Source organism: Vombatus ursinus, unplaced genomic scaffold (genome assembly GCF_900497805.2).
Source record: "Vombatus ursinus unplaced genomic scaffold, bare-nosed wombat genome assembly UNPS02014832.1, whole genome shotgun sequence".
NCBI classification, from domain to species: domain Eukaryota; kingdom Metazoa; phylum Chordata; class Mammalia; order Diprotodontia; family Vombatidae; genus Vombatus; species Vombatus ursinus.
In genome coordinates this window covers 59,168,772-59,179,908 of record NW_020954610.1, presented here as the reverse complement: position 1 = coordinate 59,179,908, position 11,137 = coordinate 59,168,772, and the positions used below count along the sequence as shown (strand labels likewise).

The 11,137-nt window shown below is 43.2% G+C and overlaps 1 protein-coding gene across 1 annotated transcript; it reads right to left on the bottom strand.

Annotated features, from left to right (window-relative positions):
- Nucleotides 1-2,874: 2,874 nt before the first annotated feature.
- On the bottom strand, nucleotides 2,875-10,146 carry SEPT12 (septin 12). Its single transcript, XM_027839592.1, has 9 exons — nucleotides 9,981-10,146; nucleotides 9,077-9,202; nucleotides 8,821-8,902; nucleotides 8,028-8,165; nucleotides 7,673-7,790; nucleotides 7,296-7,391; nucleotides 3,560-3,656; nucleotides 3,229-3,280; nucleotides 2,875-3,070 (listed from the first exon to the last, which is right to left on the bottom strand). Exons 1-9 carry the CDS (start codon nucleotides 10,144-10,146, stop codon nucleotides 2,875-2,877), a joined length of 1,071 nt encoding a protein of 356 aa, XP_027695393.1.
- Nucleotides 10,147-11,137: the final 991 nt, after the last annotated feature.

Sequence of the window (11,137 nt, the reverse complement as noted above, 5' to 3'; positions counted from 1 at the left end):
TTGCCTCAGTTTCTTCTACTGTAAAATGGGGCTAGCCCCTACCTTGAAGAGTTGTTCTAAACACTAAAGCGTGTTTAGCACAGTGCCTAGCATATAGAGAGTGCAACATAAATATTTATTCCCCCTAATGTCAGGCAAGGCATAAAACAGGGCGCTGAGCTCCAGTTAAAAAATGCATTTTCTGTCTGAGAAGAGATCCAACTTGGATTCAAGTTGGAAAGGGATTGCTGTGCAGAGATTCCCAGTGGATAACATTGTTCAGATTGCATCGAGTATTTCATTGCTTCCTGGATGGAAATGGTAACCACTCAAGAGAATTTGACCTAATTATACACGTGGAAAAAATTAGTGGAGGAAGAATGCCTTTTATCTAGAGGATAATCATCAATTAAATGGACAACCTGAAGATCTTAGACTTCGCAAATGGATGATGAGCTTCACGCAGGAGATGGGCTAGATTGTTTTTGGAAAATTTTATGACTTTTTTTAATCATCCTAAAGTTGTCTTTTTAAAAAGGTCCATGAAAAAAACAAACAAAAAACACCAGCATTCTACTGCTGCTGCTGCCTGTCTGTTTCTGCTATTCATGGTACAAGAATTGAAAAGAGTATGGGGGGGGCATTGGAGAGGTTACCTTTTGGGTGTAAGCTGCAACACATAGCAACAAAGAGATTAGGCGGCTTTGAGTAAAATAGGATGTCAAAGAAATATATGAGCAGAAAAGATGGAGTTGGTTATGCAGCAAGAATGAGGGAAAGCCAATGGAGAGCCTGTGTGCTCTGCTGGTATCCTTATGATGTCCAAAGGAAGCAAGGAAAGTTCGAAGAATGGTAGGTGAAACCTCTGTGGTGAATTTATGGAAGGACATGAACAGGAGTAGCATAATGTGGACAGACATAACAGTGGGAAATATCTGAATCCTTGAGATCACAGACCTAGTTGAGGCTATATTATACTCCCTCACCTCTACCCTGAAGTAAAATGTAGTGTCCCAGTGCCAGAATGGCAAAAGTGGAGGCAGGGAAACTGTGCTTGACTAAATAAATGCTGTATTTCTTTGTCCTTCACATGTTGTTGTTAAGTAAACTTCTTCATTGAGTATCAAGACAAGTGTCTCCATTTTTTCCGGTCCCAAACCTACACCACTGGACCAGCCTATGAAAGGCCTGGAACAGAACAGAAACCCATATAGTCCAACCTCTTCATTTTGCAGAAGAGGATTGTGAGGCTGAAGGATGTTAAGTTATCCAAAGTGATATTTAGGGGCAGCTAGGTGGCACAGTGGATAGAGCACTGGCCCTGAAGTCAGGAGGACCTGAGTTCAAATCCGGCCTCAGACCAAACACTTGACACTTACTAGCTGTGTGACCTTGGGCAAGTCACTTAACCCTAATTGCCTCACCAAAAAAAAAAAAAAGTGATATTTGCCCAGGGTAGTAAGAGGCAGATTGTGAATGTTTTTCCACATTTTATCATGCTGTCTCCTTCCCTCTCAGGGTTGTTGTGAGGAAAACATTAGGTAATAGAGTCCATCTGATCACAGATTTAGAGCTAGAAAGGCCCTTAGAGTCCTTAGAGATCATCTAGTACACCCCCCACCCCCACTTTTTCTTTTATCTTTTGGAGGAAATTGGAATTAAGTGACTTGCTCAGGGTCACACAGCTGGTAAGAGTCTGAGGCCATATTTGAACTCAATTCCTCCTAACTCCAGGGCAGGTGCTCTATCCTAGCATGGGCCACCTAGTTACCTCTAAGCCCCTTATTTTACAAATGAGGAAGCTTGAGGCCCAAGGAGGTTAAATTACTTACCCAAGACATACAAGTGTTATATAAAACATAGCTAGGATATTAATTAATGCCAAAACCAATGCTCTTTCCCTTCACTAAATCACTGGGAATTGAGAGAGAAAGAAGTCACTATGGCCTAGGAGCCATCAGGCAATGTTTTCTTAATGGATGGGATTAAATGACTAGGTCCTTCTCTATTACCTCATATCTATTGATGCTTCAGGTGGAATATAGGCTTCAAAATTTATGGACAGAGCTGGAATAAATTTGAATTCTATACAAGATTTAGGACAGTGGTTTGTTCAACAAAATGCCATATTCAGGGAATACTGGTTAATGATAAAGTTGATTACTATTTGGGACTCAGAGAGCAACAGGTCTCCAGCTTTTAAGAATGTTCAGGGGAACACAAGTTTTAATCTTTAGGCTGGTTGAGGCAAAGCTTTTCAATATCCTAGTAAGCTGTGACACACGTTTCTTATGGTAAAAGGAAAAGATAGAGAGAAAGGTATGAAGGATATAAGATACTGAAGAACAAGTAGATGAAGGAAGACTATTGGGAAATGTAGTCAAGATGAACAGTGAAGTCAACAAGTACTTTCTATGTACTTAGCACTGGGTCTTGAGAAGACTGGAATGGATAACTTGTCCACGGGGAACTGTGTAACTTGTTTGGGGGTTACAAATTCCATATGTGACTTGTAACTTGTAGTGGGTTAGAGTAAGATTGGGCCTGGGGAAACCCTATAAGTCCTACAAGACTCCTGGCAATAGGACCCAGAGAGTCTTTTGGTTAGAGAAGCCTTCCTTTCAAAGTTGTATTTTTATTCATAAAAATTCATCGAAGCGCAAAAATCAAGCAATTTACAAAGCATGACTTTCAAAGACGAAATTTCTAACTTGATACTCCCAAAGTTAGTACAAAGTAGGAGGAGGATGGTTGGAGTGGGAGGGACCACGGTCTGATGTCTTGGAAGAGTCCAAATTTATCTGGTTGTGGTGAAAGGGAACAGTATAGAGAAGAGTTGTGAGATTGAAAGTCAGAGGGGTCTTGAGTATGAGAGGTTTGACAGGTTCAAACCATTCAGGAACCATTTTCTAAATCTTCTTGGTTCCAGCGCAGGCCTTGACAGGGTCCGGCAGTGGTCCTTTGGGAGGGTGGGCTCAAGGTCACCCATCCAGGCCCCTTTGTTAATAGGTGGCTCTCATTTAATCTGTGTACTCGATAATTTTCATAGTGAACATTATGGGTGATGTCTTTGAGGTCCTGCATATGGGAGCTTGAGAGAGAAGGTTAACTAGTCACTTCAGACCTCCCTATGCCCTCTTATCCACCCTCCCCTATGCAGCTCTCTTCATCTCAGGGCCCAATTGAACCCAACATGTCTCCGCCCTTCTTTCTACATGCCCTTCTAACCTTCCCTGGTTTCCCTCTTACCGGATTAGCAGGTCTCTCAGGAGAGGGAATTCACAATGAGCCATGTTCTCCACTGGAATAATTAAAAATAATAACAATAGCTAACTTTTATATAGCACTTTAAGCTTACAGAACTGAACAAACTGAGTACAAGGGCTCTTTCTTCCCTAGTATCATTTTGTTCATTCATTCAACCAATATTGATTGAGCTCCTAATTATGTATGAGGCACTGTGCCAGCTAAAACACTAACCCATCCCTCACTAATGGTTCTTTCCATTGAAGTTCAACCATCACTAACTCCATAACCTCTATCCTCTCAGAGTCTCCTTTCCCACCTACCCTGCACTCACCTTCAATGATTCCCCATTTTGTCTTCCGGCCAAGGACACATTTCCCATTAACTATGTGCTCACGGTCTGCCCCAACCACAGCAAAGGGGATCTTTTCCTGAAGGAGTGGTCACAGAATTACAGCATTACAGAATTTCAGCAGCCATTTAGTCCAACTGGTATCTGAAAAGGAATCTCCACTACAACACACCCAGTGAGTGGTCATACAACCTCTGCTAGAATATTTCTGTTGAGATGGAACCCTCTATCTTTTAGAAAATTTCCCTCTATCAAGCCTAAATCTGCCTATTTGCAACTTCTAGCCACTGTTTCTAGTTCTGTCCTCTGGGGCTGAGCAGAACAAGTATTCTTCCATTACGTAACAGACCTTTGAATAATTGAAGATAGCTTATTATGTCTAACTCTTTTCTAGGCTAATTATCCCTGGTTTCTTCAACTAAGCCTCTTACTACCATCCAGGTGCCATCTCTGTCTCACTGATTTTCTTCCTAAACGTGGCACCCAGCATTGAACACAATGTTCCAGGTATGTTCTGACCAGGGCAGAGGACAATGGGAATCTCACCTCCCTAGTCCTGGAAGCTATGCCTTTTAAAGCAGCCAGAGTTTGTAGGGTTCAATGGGTATATGGAACCTGGGGTGGTGGAACAAAAAGGGAAAATGTAATTTGGGCAAGAAAAAGTGAATGGGGACACTGGTGCATAGGAGGGAGTATTTATGTGTGAGGAGGAAGTCTTCAGCCCGGTTAACTGTGAGGAATCAGGACAGTGGGGAAAAGGGTATACCCAGGATTCCAAAGGGAGGAGAGAAGACTGAACAACAGGAGAAAAGAAGTATGATAAATGGTTGTCGTGCTCCAAGAGGACCAAAATGACGTCACTATGTTGGGGTCAAGGTACAGTGTGTTCAATTGTAGCTAATCAACCAAATATTAGCTGGTGAGGCTCTACTGCAGGTCAGGCACAAATAGTCCATATGAACATTTGGGGTGGAGATGTCTCTAAATTTGCACATCTCATTCTTTTAAGCTACTACAATTCTGCTTTGCTCACAAAGCACAGCACCTTTTTTGATGCAGGCACGCCACGGGTGGTTCTTTGCCAGCGCCAACCATGCCATGCAGTCAATTCCAAAGTTCTTCAGAGAGACCTTGAGAATGTCTTTGTACATGTGAGCATCTTCCTTGTAAGAGTTCTCCATAAAAGTCTTTTAGGAAAGCTTATGTTTGGCATTTGAACAACGTGGCCAGCCCATGTGAGTTGCACTCTCTACAACAGAGTTTGAATGCTTGTCAGTTTAGCTCAAGACAGGAAATGAAAGCCCTTCTAGAAGAATGGCTTAGCTAAGAGCTAGATTTTTAATGGCATGAGTTGTCTACCATCCTGCAAAATACATTGCCCCACCAACTCAAGAATGATTGAAATTACAGAACAAAGCTTTTTAGATCTTCTAGCTAAATCCTTCTGGGGAAACTGGGTCTAAGACACTTAAATTCACACCTAGGAGTGAGTAATTGATGCTTCAGCCTTTCTTGAGAGCAGGTTTTAATAGCAGAAAAGAGAACAAGGAGCTATGGGAAATGAAAGGGTTAGGAAGAATGGGTACCATGGGGACTGGAGGAGGCTAAACAGAAACTTTACTAACTTTACAATGCTGCTGATGGACAGTCCTTGTTTGCCAGTGTCAGGGAGCATGTCTTGTAAACTCCAAAGAGTAAAGGCCCCCCCATACAACAACAATAATTGCTGACATTTATTATATGGTTTTAAAGTTTGCAAAGCACTTACAAACATTATTTAGCTTGATCCTATAACTATCTGGTTGCTAAAATTATTCCTATTTTACAGATAAGGAAACTGATACTTAGTGAGCTTAAATGACTTTTCCAGGGTCACCCAAATAGGAAGAGTCTGAGGTAGGATTTGAACCCAGATCTTCCTGATTTTAACTTCAGCGCTTTGTCCACTCTAATACGCTGCCTTTTATGTTTCCTTTGAGGGCGATATCTTATCGCTTGCTTCAAGCCCCAGAACACTTCTCATGAGGTAGTCACTAAAAAGAGATTGATCTAGCAGTCCAAAGGGTAGGTAGGAGAGGTGGAGTGGATCAGGAATGCCTATTGCCTATCCAACATATAGTTATATGAACAACCCAAAGGCACTTTAGCCCTATGCACGTCTTGGTCAGGTAATATAACTTGACAATAAACCTATAGCTGGGAAATGGTCCACAGGTTAGTAGAAGAAGAAAACAGGTTGGATCACTCTTGGAAAATTGTGCAGCCCTTTGGTTGAACCTCAGCTGCTTAAAGCTAATTTTACTGAGACCAATATCTTCCCAGGGATGTTTCGTGGTTGAGAAATCATGGAACAACATGACCTCAGAAGAGTCAAAATTGCAGTTGACACAAAAGTCAATGTAAAAATTCATAGTGGGTGTATCAAATGGCTATACTGTAAAAGACATCATCAGGAACATGTATGGCCAGAAAAGAAGGTGGACCTGTCTGAGGCATAAAAGACAGGGTTGTTATAGCATCCATGACATGTTAAAAGAACCAAAGAAACGCCTGCATCATACTGAATTCTCTCTGGAAGATTCATGGAAAGACATGGACAAGAATTGAATAGGATGAAAGGACATCATGAGTTGTGAGTTAGAGGGCAATGGAGAGACTACTGATACAGATGTTATTGTGAATGCATTGAAGTACTGAAAGTCCATCCATCCCTTGTTCAGAGACACTAAATGTTTGGATTTTTACAGGCAGTGCAGCTGGTCACTGTTGTTGTTGTTCATCCTTCATTCTCGAAAAGGATGATGTCTTGACTTGTAGGTGAATTGATTTGGATGTCAGTGAGGCAGAGGTGTGCAAAATCATCAGCCTCACTGTCTCTTCCAGAGAGCTTAAAGGAAACCATAGAAACCTTCTAGTCTGAGGCTCCCATTTTGTAGATGAGGAAACAGAGGCTGAGAGCAGCAAAAGTCACTCGGACAACGTTAGGAGGGAACAAGTAGAAGTCAGTGCCCCAAATTTTGAACCTGGGTTATCTGACTCTGAACTACATCATATTAGTAGGCTGAAAATCCTTTGAGAGGGGGGACCACGGGCTACTTCCCCGGGGGTCAGGGACTGTCTGGTGATACATTTCACACTGAATTTAAGGGTAGAACCTATAGAAAAGGCCTGTTTTCCTCAGGAACCAAGAGAACTTAGAGAGATGGTTCTAGATTTGGGCTGGGGTGGGAAGTCAGATGGAAGCAGGAAGAGAAGCCAGATTTCTGAAAGGGTTGCATAGAGAAGGACTTGGAATCAGACACAACCATACATACACATCTCTAAGACAGACCTCTCTTAGACTGGACAAGGAGGAACTCTTTGACCACACTGTGCCCTTATCGTTTGCCCACCTGTAGTACCCTTAGGTTCCTCATGCAAATGAACATAATTTCTTTTTTTTGGGGGGGGGGGGGGAGGCAATCAGGATTGAGTGACTTGCTCAGGGTCACACAGCTAGTAAGTGTCTGAGGTCACATTTGAACTCAAGTCCTCCTGCGTCCAGGGCCAGTGCTCTTATCCACTGCACCACCTAGCTGTCCCAACATAATTTTTTGCTTCTGAAATGATGGGTTCTGGGTGTGTATGGTAATGAAGAGGGGTAGGAGGAGATAAGAGGCTGCCATCTTGAGATGGTTTCCCAAAACAGGTCCCATTCTGTTATCACTTACTCCCTTACCCGGATCTTGTCATTCAAAGCTTTGTCATTTGTGTCTTCATCAAAGCACTTCTGGGGGTAAACAAAAATGCCATTTTTCTTTAGATCCTCCTGAATCTGAAGGAGGCAGAAATTTAACTTCAGTCCTGGTCAGACCATGAACCCTTTCTCCTTGATATGGCTTTCCACCAAACCCCCAACCAACCCCACATGAAGCCTTTTTCTGACTTCCCCACCTCTCATCCAACAAATCATCACTCTCCCGATTGTGGTCTTTATTCCCACTTATCAATGAAACTCTTCCCTAAGCCTGGGAATGAAGTTTCCTAGTCAGCTCCCTGAATTGTGCAGCATCTTGTTGATAATGGCCCTCCAGGTCTGACCCAACTCCCCCTTACCTGCCACCTGAAAGCTTCCCTCTCTTCTAAGGTGAGGCTGTCGGCCCGGGCAATAACAGGAACAACATTTACCACCCGACATAGACGCCTCAGAAATTCAATGTCTAGAGGCCGAAGGCTAGAGGCAGGAAGGTGAAGGAGACCATGAGCCCATTTTTCAGCTCAAGTCAAACTAGACTCTTCTCCTTACCCCAAACTCTGGTAGTACCTAGAACTTTCAATTAGCAACATTGGCTAGGATTAGGGGACTGGGACACATGGCCCGAACAGGCTACTCCCACAAATCGTGTGTGTATGTCTAAAAGCGCCATCCCCTCACCCTACCAATGGTGGCTTCCCTTTGCTCTCCCCTCACCAGTGCCCTGTGGGAGGCACAAAGTACACACAGATGTGCACTCGTGTGTCAGGAATGTGGTGTTGCCGAGTGATGAGAACCTCCTCCTGTAGGTAATGCTCATACTGATCATTGATGTAGTTCAGGATGGGGTCCCAACTGGGAAGGAAAGGGGAAGAAACAGTGGAAAAGATCCTGGGGATACCATCCAACCACCTCTACCCTGTTGATACATAGTGAGGTTCTTTGTAATTCCATCTTCCTCACTCCCCTCCTATGATTATCACCAACAACAACTTAAGAGTTGATTTCAAAGGACACAAAATAGTGTAAGACCTTGTTCCCTCCCTGAAGGGTATAATCCAGATGAGAAGGGACATACATAGACAATAGCAGCACAAGGTAGCCTTTAGTAAGTACTGCAGGAGTAGTGAGAGGTGAGTACTTTAACATTCTTGAAGAAGTGATCAGTGAAGTTTGAGTGGTTGGGTGAGTCTTTGTGGAGAAGGTGGGATTTGAATTGGGCCTTAAAAGATAGGTCAGGCCCCCCATAGCTCTTCCTCACACTAACTATAGGGACTCTAAAACAACTGCCCTCACCATAGGGTTCTCTAAAGCAGAGCTAAACTCTACCAGCCAGCCATCTCTGTTTGTGAGTAGGAGATGGTGGAAAAGCTTCTGAGTCAAGGATTGGAGATAGGACAGATGGAGGGATGGCAAAGGGTTAAGGAATAAGGAAAGGGAAAGAAAGAGAGTGTGGAAAAGGGAGTTCCCCCAAGCTTTGAATAAGGATAGGATTCCCAAAAAGACATACCACTTGTCATTGTTGATCTGGTCCCCAAATCCAGGTGTGTCTGTCACTGTCAGCTTCAGTTTCACCCCCTTCTCCTCAATTGCTATGAAGGGAGGGTTGGGGAGCATGATAGGGGGACCTCAAACTCTGAGGAGCCATCAGGACCAGAGGAACAGTTGAAGGAGGGGGATCAGCTCTGGAGGGAGGACAGTTTTAGGAAGTTGGGGTAATTCTTGGTAGGTCCATAGGGTAGGGGAGATAAAGGGGGGGTACTCACTATGGGTAACAGATTGCAGTTGAAGGGTTTGAGGTAAAGGCCCCAACTTGTTCACTGGTGATGATTTCCACACCTTGGACTTGAATAAAGTGTTTACCATTGTAGACTTACCCAATCCACTCCTCCCTGGGAATATACCAGAAGGATACATTCATGAATAGTGGGTTAGGGAGGGAGTGGAGATTCCTAATGGAGTGAAGAGCAGAATGGCATGCATGGTCACAGACTAGGTTAGGGTCAGGTCACACTCAGGGTATGGTTGGAGGCAACATGGTACAGTGGAAAGAATGCTGTCTTTGGAATCAGAAGAAAGTTCAAAAAGTGCCTTTATCAGGTAATACCTGTGTGGCAAGTCACCTAACCTCCATGAACTTCAGTTTCCTCATCTGTAAAATGGGGGGGGGGGTTTAAACTAGAGAATCTTTGAAGTCTCTTCAAGATATAAACCTATGCTCCTATGGCACTTAAAAATATAAAATCATAGGGGCAGCTAGGTGGTGCAGTGGATAGAGCACCAGCCCTGAAGTCAGGAGGACCTGAGTTCAAATCCAACCTCAGACCAAACACTTGACACTTACTAGCTGTGTGACCCTGGGCAAGTCACTTAATCCCAATTGCCCAATATATATATATATATACATATATATATATGTATGTGTATATGTATGTGTGTGTGTGTATATATATATATATATATATATATAAATCATGAAGGGAATGGTTATAGGGACATAGGGTTTATACAGGTTGATGAATGGCTTGTAGACCACAGAGTGGAAGAGATTGAATTAAGGGGAAAGGAGGGAGCCCTGAATTGACTCTATCTTGTTTCTTCTCCTCTTCAACTTGTTTTTATTCCTCTCTTCCTCCTAACCCCTATGGCCACTCATTCACTTTTGCTCACCGACAACCATGATGTTGAATTCAAAACCAGTTTTCATGGCTTTGATCTTCAGCTGGTCCAGCACAGCCTCAATCCCCACATAGCCAAACATCTCACAGGAGGAAGTCCTGGGGCTGGAAGGTTGTGAGGAGTGGGGAGACATGGAACGCTTCGAGGTCCCTGCCATGGCAGGAGGTCTGTGCAACCAGTCAAGCCCTGTTGTTGTAGGGGAGGGAGAAAGGTAGTTTGGCTCACAACTTAGTAGCAAGGCTGAATCATAATCCCTAAATTTTGAGGCTTTATCTTTCCTTTTATCCTTGATCTCTGACACCTGATCCCTAATTGTGCAAGGTATACTATACCTTATAAACACTAGATGATTGTCTGAAGTTCTCAAAAGGGTTGGAAATAGGGGTAGATTATAAAAGTTAGAAAAATAGATATGGCAGGGAGGTTTGGGTAGGTTGTGGATTAGTGGAAGAAATCCCTTCTTTTAGGACATGCCCAGCTAGAGAGATATCACAACTCCCATTTTAAGGAAGAGGAAAGCCTGAGCTAATAACTGCCCCATTTCTGCGCCCCTCTATCCCCAATAGGCTATTGCACAGGGCCTCAAATGCACTGACCACCTGCACTGGTTACAGGTTTGATGTTTCCTTTATAGATACTCCCACTAGTATAGTCAATGGTCAAAGTCTAGGCATATTCCAGTGTTACATATTCCAAATATGTATATGTTCTAGTAGAATGTAAGCTTCTTGACAGCAGGGACTGGTTCACATTTCTATTTGTATCTCCAGTACTTAGTACATCACCCAGCATATAGTAGACACAATAAATACTTCTTGGTTGATTTGGAAGTACACTCAGATTGGAGAATGTACCTTGGCCTGTTGGTGAGTGGGGAAGGGGTGATTTGTCCCTATCAATGGAAAGGTGACAGCTTACCTTCCAGTAGTAGAAGTAGGACTGACTCATCAAGGGGAGATTCTTCCTGACCAAGAATCCATTTATCCTGTTGGGGGTAATAGTTGGGAAGACAAATAAACAAAGAAATTAGATAACGACTAAGAGATAGAGATAAACAACAAGACAATGAGAGAGGCATAGAGACCCTGAGGCAGATGAGAGATAGGGGCAGAAAATGACAGACATCCAGAGAAAGACGCAAATAGAAG

What these genes read in the sequence shown, in the direction of transcription:
- SEPT12 (XM_027839592.1), bottom strand. Translation starts at nt 10,146, where the DNA reads ATGGCAGGGACCTCGAAGCGTTCCATGTCTCCCCACTCCTCACAACCT. An exon ending in ACTGCAATCTGTTACCCATA is followed by an intron (nt 8,903 to 9,076) that starts GTGAGTACCCCC and finishes CTCCCTTCATAG; the next exon opens with CAATTGAGGAGAAGGGGGTG. An exon ending in AAAATGGGGAATCATTGAAG is followed by an intron (nt 3,281 to 3,559) that starts GTGAGTGCAGGG and finishes TAATTATTCCAG; the next exon opens with TGGAGAACATGGCTCATTGT.